The sequence below is a fragment of the Alnus glutinosa genome, chromosome 13, assembly GCF_958979055.1.
Source record: "Alnus glutinosa chromosome 13, dhAlnGlut1.1, whole genome shotgun sequence".
Classification (NCBI taxonomy): domain Eukaryota; kingdom Viridiplantae; phylum Streptophyta; class Magnoliopsida; order Fagales; family Betulaceae; genus Alnus; species Alnus glutinosa.
Window position 1 is genome coordinate 8,232,845 of NC_084898.1, and position 7,652 is coordinate 8,240,496.

Consider the following 7,652-nt stretch of genomic DNA (forward strand, 5'->3'; position numbering starts at 1 on the left):
GAACAGAAAAAGGAAAAGAGAGGGGGTGGCTGCCACCACTCTTTTTTTTTTAAAATAAAAAAATATAATTTTTTATTAAATTACTATTTGAGGATATTTTTGTTTTTAAACAAAATTTAAAGTCTAAAAATAGAATATTCCGTATAATTTAACGAGATTTCATAACGGAAGGGGGTAAATATACAAAAATGATAATTGCATGCTCTTTTTTGATCGAGGAGTCAGTTCGTGGTGGCATATTGACAATGACCGGTAGTTCATTGGAAAAAAAAAGAAAAAAAGAAAAAAAAGGTAATTAAAAAAAAAAAAAAAATTAGTAGAGAATCTCGACGAAAGACAACTCACCTCCGGAGTCCCTCGAGCCTAGACCTTACTTTTCCCCACCCCACCAAAATTTTCCCGCCAAAAAAAGACCTACACTTCCTCTCCTCTTCCCGCCACTTCAAAGCCCATCCCAGACCCTGCGTTCACGACCAGCGGCTGCGATTTCACGAGGAAACAGCTTCTTCGTAAGCACCATCTTGCTCTCTTCTTCGACTGACCTAATACTTCTTACTCTCAACATTACTTGTAATGCTTCTCTTATCATCTAGGGTTAGGGTTTACTACTTTTGTGAGATTAATTAGATCCATTGATTCCGCTGAGATCTGAAACGATTTGCTATGTTTATGGGGGATTAGGCTCAGTACTCAAACATGACCAGAGAGGAAATCGGAAACGGAAGCGAAGACATGGTAATTGATGAGTGTGAACCTGAAGGCTGTGAACGGAACGCCTTTCCTGACGGATTTAACGCCAACTATCTCAAAGTCTATTACGGTATAATTGTATTAATTTAAGCTGAAATTGAATTTGCTTTGATTCGATTATTCATGTGGACATTTTGTTGCCTTTCTTTGTGGCAGGAAAGCTTTTTCCACACGCAGATATATTCAAATGGATGTCCTATGGAAATGGTAAAGCCTTGCGTGTGTGTGTGTGCACCTGCGTAGAAACTGATATTTGTTTCTATGTTGAATATGTGATTGATTGCTATGTGTAGATGGGAAGCATCCTGCCTGTGACCAATCCTACTTCGGCCGGAGAGAGTTTTCGTTCACGCTGGATAATGATATTTATCTGCGCTTCCAGTCTTTCAGCAGTGCATCTGAGCTTGAAAATTCCATCAAAGAGAAGTGTCCGTTTAAAATCGATATCGGGCCTGTGTACAGTGTGGATGTAAGATTTCTATTAGACCACTCTTACGATGATGATTCGATACATGTTTTCGATAACAGTTATTGCTTTATTGACATAACTTGTCCTCACACTTGAACTTGAATTTTTATACTTTGTTCAGTATATTTTTTTTCTTTTGAAGATGATGATAGTGAATGTACTAGCCGATTTTGTTCTATCTAGTAGATTCTTCAGGCTAAACCTTACAATTCTAACTGAAGATAACAACTATCTCTTTTGGTACATACTTGCCATGTTAGTTTTCCCGAATTTCTTATAATGCATGTAATGAGTTGAGTTGGTAACTTGTATGCACAATCACAGAATCCATCATTGTTTCTTAAGCATAGCAGAGACTGGAATTGAATGCCAGGGTTCCTATTCTTGGTTTCTTTTGAATTTCAATTGTTGTCCTTCTCGACCCTATTCTTTTTTAAAAAAAAAATTCTTTAATTTTTAATCTTTGTCATGCTGCAGCCTGCAAAGAGGCATGCATATGCACAATCTGGTGATAATGTTTTCACTCCAGTGGAGAGGGAGCTTGTTTTTGATATTGTAAGTTAATCAACTTTTAAAGCTACTAAAATGGTCACAATTTAACTGAAAGTTTGACTGTGAGGGCTTGCTTGTTTGTTTGTTTGTTTGGCTTACACTTTTTTCTGCAGGATATTACGGATTATGATGATGTTAGGTTCTGCTGCTCAGGAGCTGATGTTTGCTTGGACTGTTGGCCTCTAATGACAGTTGCTATCAAAGTGATTGATACTTCCCTCAGAGGTAGGGTGATATTTGCTTTTCTCCTAGACCCAAGCAAACGGAGGGAGAAAGACTAATTGGCATCTAATATCTTTTTTTGAATAATTTGCTGGGTATTAGATCTTACAGGGATTGTGTTTAAATGAACACAACTGGAGAGACTTCTTAGCACTTATTAATGGTGAATTTGAAGGGGTTTTGTTATGTACAGACACGATGCTAGAAAGTTATTCCCATCACTATAATTTCCACTAACACTAATGAGCACTTGTTTGATTCCTGTTTTCAAAAGCACTTATCCATTTTTGAATTCACAAAAATGGAAAACATTGTAAAATGTGTTACCAAAAGTGTTTTTGGAAACTGTTCTAAAAAAGAATTATTCATGGAAACAGCTCGTTTTCATAAGACATCAAAATAATGTTTCTTGAAACTGATTTCTTTTTAAGTTTTGTAAAATGGTTTTTTGTTAGACAAAGCATATGAGCCTGTTCAAGTTTCATATCTCAAGCATGCCTCTTATCTCAAGTTTCATATCAGACAATGTTGGAGCTTTATGTTAATTGATTTTGATCGTCTCCTTTCTTATTTGTATGGTTTTACAGACCCTTACACCTGGCTTTCGCTCCTCTGTTGCAGATGATTTTGGTTTTAATCATATTCTTTGGGTATTTAGCGGTCGACGTGGTGTTCATTGCTGGGTTTGTGATGAGAAAGCAAGGAGGTTATACAATAAATAGTCGAATATTTTAATAATATATATTTTTCAAATTCCGTACTCATGTCGTGACACTCAAGGATCCAAAACTGTACCGCCATTACTCCTGCAGGTTAACAAATGAACAGAGGGCATCTATTGCTGAATATTTCCGTGTCTACAAGGTAGTATACTATGATGTTAAAAAAAACTTTTGAATTTGTAATATGTTTGTAGTATATTATGATTTTGAAAAACTTTTGAATTTGGAATATGTCTTATGGTATGAAGATTAGTTTTTTCTGTACTCTGTTCAGGGAAATGAAAATAGTCATAAAAAGGTGTCTTTAACTGGTCCTGTTCTGCATCCCTTCCTTGCGTAAGTGTTAATATATATTGAATTTCAACTTCTGAGCCCGTTATTTCCTCTCCTAAGACATTCCATCTCTGCAGGAGATCATATACTGAAGTTCTCAAGGATTTCTTTGAGTCGAAATTGCTTTTAACTCAAAAACTATTTTCAACTGAGGAGCAATATGAGAAGATCTTAGAGATGATTCCTGATGAATGTATACATTTTTTCAGTTATGTATAAAATATTCTGTGCCCATAGTTAGTTAAGTATTTCACATGAAGTTATCTTTGCAGCTATTACTTCTGAGCTTCGGGGGAAGTGGCAGGAGAACAAGCGATCCTCCATTTCAAAAGGAGACACTAATGTTGTCAGATGGGAGCAACTAAAACATATATTGCAATCGGGAAAACACAAGGTATGATATCTCTAGTGTCGCACAATTGTCACTCTCTAGGACCTTGTAATAGAAAATGGATATCTGTGCTACACATGCTAGCATGAATAGTGGAAGAGAACTAATATGTATACTGGTCTATAATTTCGTATAAGGCATCCAGATGCAATAGATTGGGCTAGGAGATTTTTCAGCCAAATTTTTGTTGTTTTATTTATCATTCCCCTGGAATGACATCATTACATTCTAATAACGTAGACAGCAAATGCTTAAAACAGTTTAATAGAGATGATATCAGCATAGTGTGTTTTGGATTGCATTGTATGAATGTCTGGCCCTATGACCTTGAATCCATTTATAGTACAATTATTAGACTGCCTATTTTTTCTACAACTGTGTGCTTCAAATTTTATCAATACCATAGTGATGTGTTCTCTAGTTATAACTAGGTCAACTTAGATAGAACCTTTATTGACGTGATCTTTTGATAGGAATGAAGAAATTAAGGAAGATGTAAAAAAAACCTAGTACTGGTTGCTGAGTGCTATCCATGCAATGTATAGAAAATAGGTAATAACAGGGGTTTCAGGCATCCAAATATTGGAAAACTTAGGATGAATACAATTATGACAAAGGTAATGATGGGTCCATAGAAAGGCTGGGGCAAGAAATTCTCTAATCTAGTAAAGTGCGATTTAATTTTAGTGGAACTTAATTTTGTTTTACCACTGCTTGTTTCAGGCACAAGGGCTGCGAAGGTGTGTTGAAGAGATTGTATTCTCTTTTACCTATCCTAGGCTAGATATGGAGGTTTGTGTAATGCCACCCTTGTTTTAAGTTCACATACTTCTCAGGGTCGTATATCAACAGATAAGGAATTATATACTCCTTACACAAGTAAACCTTCTATATCTGACATGCTATAATAGTCTTCTCATTTGGCGTATCTATTTGCGTTTTAGGTTTCAAAACACATGAACCATTTGCTAAAAGCACCATTCTGTGTACACCCAAAAACAGGTCAGCCTCTGGAATATTTGTTAGTATTGGCTATGAACAATTTTTTACTGTAAACTTCCTGTATGGGTTGTTTGGGTTTCCTAATGTTTATGGGTTTTGCGGGTTTTTTTCTTCCTTTTTTTTTTTTTTTTTTTTTTTTTTTTTGGTGTCCTTTTTGTATACTTTCTGTATGCTTCGAGGCGCCTTTACGCTTTTTATATATTTCTCTACTTGCCCATTAAAAAAAAAAAAAAAGGTTTGACTGTAAACATTATCAGATGATGTTCTTGAAAATCTTAATGGTTTTATTTTGCTCAAACGCCAAAACCTTTTTAACTTAAGGAAGTAATATTAGTTGTTAACTACTAGTGATGGAAGTCATATGCTTATCGAATGAAGCCTTGAATAAGTGATATCTGCAACCATCTTTTCTGGCAAATATAGGTTAGCTTTGTGGGTCATTTTAGTATCTAATAGTCATTTATTCTACTTTTCCAGGCCGTGTTTGTGTTCCTATTGATCCGAATTGTTGTGAGGAATTTGATCCTACTGCAGTACCAACCCTTTCTAAGGTAAACTTTTATGAAGTAATCATTGTTTCTTTTCCATTGCATAGCTGCTTGCCAGCAGGGAAGATTTTTCAATCCCAGTTGAAACGTTTTGTAAATTTTTTTATCTAAGAACAACTTAGCTCTTGTTCTAATGATTTTGACCTTGAATTATTGCTGATTTCTATGTGATGCAACCTATTTAGGTTCAACAATTTCCTTTAGTGTCTGGACTGAAATTTGCCTGGAATTACTCCATATAAGAACAGTAATACTGGGCTGAGAAGAAGTGAAATTTTACATAACCTATTATTATGCCACTTATTGGAAATTGTGGAGTTGTGACTGCCCTTTTTTTTTCTTTTTTCTTTTTTCTTTTTTTTTTTTAATATTATTGTTGAAGCTTTGTAAGGTTTGGACAAGGGACCTAGCCCATCCCAATATCTAGCCTTTTCTACTGTTGTTTCTAGTTTTATCTTTCATAGTCTTAATACTTGTCCACATAGCCAACTCCAAGTTTTATGAACAAATATTTGTTAATATATATCTTGATTTCTCCACTGAGACCATCTTAATATTTAGAATCATACAATAATTAGTACGTTTCTAGGTTCAGCATAATTAAAGTCTCCTGTAGGCCTAGTTTTGGGCTATTAATTTGTTTATGTTAGAGTTTCTTAAGAACTTTGATGGGTTTGTTTATGCTGTTACTCAAACTCAACTCCATTAAGCATCTATCCCAACTGCCTGTTACTCAAGTAAAATATGATATTCTCTACCATGACTAAATGCAGCTCATCTTTTCCTTAGCCAGCTGCCTTCTGTCATACATGCTTGCTAAAAGCATCCAATTAATGTGTCACTTGATTAATAACCACATGATTTAACTAATCAAACAAGTTTTTTTTTTGGTTACTTTTTAATACATTACATGTGCTAGTTTTTCTACTTATAAAAAAAAAATAAAAATGTGCTAGTTTTTCTGTCTAGAAATCTTCTTCTTGGAGCACACTTGTACCTTCCTGCAGATTTGCAAGAGGAATTAGGATGATGAAGGACGAATACTTTCACTTTATTACAGATTATGTGGAATTTGTCTCCTGGATCTCATGAATTCTTGTTTATTTATTTATCTAATTTTTGCAGCTTTTAGAAGAAATCAACATGGGAGCTTTGAGAGAAGAAGTTGGTAATGGTATGTTAATACAAAACTAGGACTTCTTCTTCTCTTCCTCTTTTTTTTTTTTTTCTTTTCTTTTTTTTTTTTTTTTTTTTTTTCCAGTTGTTGCATTACCTTTACAGTCCTTGTGTTGATCGCCAAATTTTCGATGCATCCTGGTACTTCTTCGGTGGTTCATGGAGTTGATCTAAAATTAATTACACCAGATGGTTGATGCAATGGTGGGGCTTCCTTTCCGTTTAGGATAATAGGATTTGTTAAATTAGTGTTGGAGATGATAACAACTGAGAAGTTAAATTGGCGGTCAGATAGTTGTATGATTGGTCAACTTTTGTTTTAGGTCTTGCAGGTGATCCTTTTTATTGCATGCCCCCTTTGACACGGATTCCATTTGGAATTTGTTTTTCCAGTAGTACTGATGGTGTTGTAATTTTTTGCTTGATGGCAGAATGGGATAGAACCTCACTTGGAAAATCAATCAGGTTTTTCAGATCGTCATTCTTACAACCTCTACTGAAGTCTTGCAAGGTATTTCTCGCCCTCTCTTGTTGTCTCTTGTATGTCGATTTAAGAAATTTGCTCTAGTCCAGAATTGTCTTGGCATCTGTCTGCTTATTACAAATTTAAGGTTTCACTTTTGGACTTTGATTGGGTGGTCCTCGGTCTATGTTTTGGATTATTCTAGGCTATACCTATCTTACAATATACGGTATCTGCCAAAATAAAGACCACTTGCTAAAAGTTAGGCCTTGGAAATGGTCCTATTCGCGTAGTACAAAAAGATAACAAAATTTGTAGTTTTCGAAATGAAGTTCCTTCTTTTTTTTCCTTTTCCTTTCAAGGAACGTCAAAAAGGTTGCTAATGCACGTCTATTTCTTCCTCGTAATGCATATGCTTTAAATGCTGTGTAAATATATAAATTATTTTTCCATATATTTTTCTGTTGAAGCTGCTAGTTTTTGAGAAGGAAGCACTAGGTTAACTATGCAATTCACAAAATTGTTGCAGGAGGAGATAGAAAATTCCTACAATGCGAAACTGCAACACTCAAAGAATTCCCTGACTTGGTAGTGCAACTCTAGTTAATTCATCAACATGTATCCAGCTTTCAGAGTCACCCTTATTATTAATGTGAAGTTATATATTTTAAGGAATTGATACAATCATTATGGAAACTTAACAAACAAACATTTGTAAATCTCACCTTCTCTTGTCCAGAAAACTAAATGAATGTGTATTGTTGCTGGCAAACTTCATTTTGTTTAATGGCAAAAGTTTGAAGGCACATGCAACGTTTCATATAGTATATTCTGCATGCTTTGTGTCACCATTTAGCACAACACAGCATAAATTTCTTTGTTCTCAGTGTACCCATTCTGGATATATTTATCACAATATAGAAAAAGCCTTTTTGATTCGGCTGATTCCATTCTAAGCCTTAGATATTCTACGTTTCTTAGATTGTTTGATAAGAAATGGCCATTTATGAGGATGAATAAATAC

The 7,652-nt window shown here is 34.8% G+C and overlaps 1 protein-coding gene across 1 annotated transcript; it reads left to right on the forward strand.

Annotated features, from left to right (window-relative positions):
- The first annotated feature begins 350 nt into the window (after nt 1–350).
- Nucleotides 351–7,434, forward strand: LOC133854510 (uncharacterized). Its single transcript, XM_062290749.1, has 17 exons — nt 351–509; nt 682–820; nt 907–957; nt 1,044–1,219; nt 1,697–1,774; nt 1,885–1,996; nt 2,615–2,699; nt 2,806–2,857; nt 2,990–3,051; nt 3,126–3,241; nt 3,321–3,442; nt 4,163–4,231; nt 4,384–4,441; nt 4,919–4,992; nt 6,115–6,163; nt 6,597–6,676; nt 7,158–7,434. The coding sequence occupies exons 2-17, from the start codon at nt 697–699 to the stop codon at nt 7,218–7,220; spliced, it is 1,371 nt and encodes a 456-aa protein (XP_062146733.1). The 5' UTR covers nt 351–509; nt 682–696; the 3' UTR covers nt 7,221–7,434.
- Nucleotides 7,435–7,652: the final 218 nt, after the last annotated feature.

Excerpts from the sequence above, each read along its gene's own strand:
- LOC133854510 (XM_062290749.1), top strand. The coding sequence starts at position 697 with ATGACCAGAGAGGAAATCGGAAACGGAAGCGAAGACATGGTAATTGAT. Across the intron at positions 2,858-2,989 it reads AATATTTCCGTGTCTACAAG|GGAAATGAAAATAGTCATAA; the intron begins GTAGTATACTAT and ends TACTCTGTTCAG. Across the intron at positions 4,232-4,383 it reads ATCCTAGGCTAGATATGGAG|GTTTCAAAACACATGAACCA; the intron begins GTTTGTGTAATG and ends TTTGCGTTTTAG.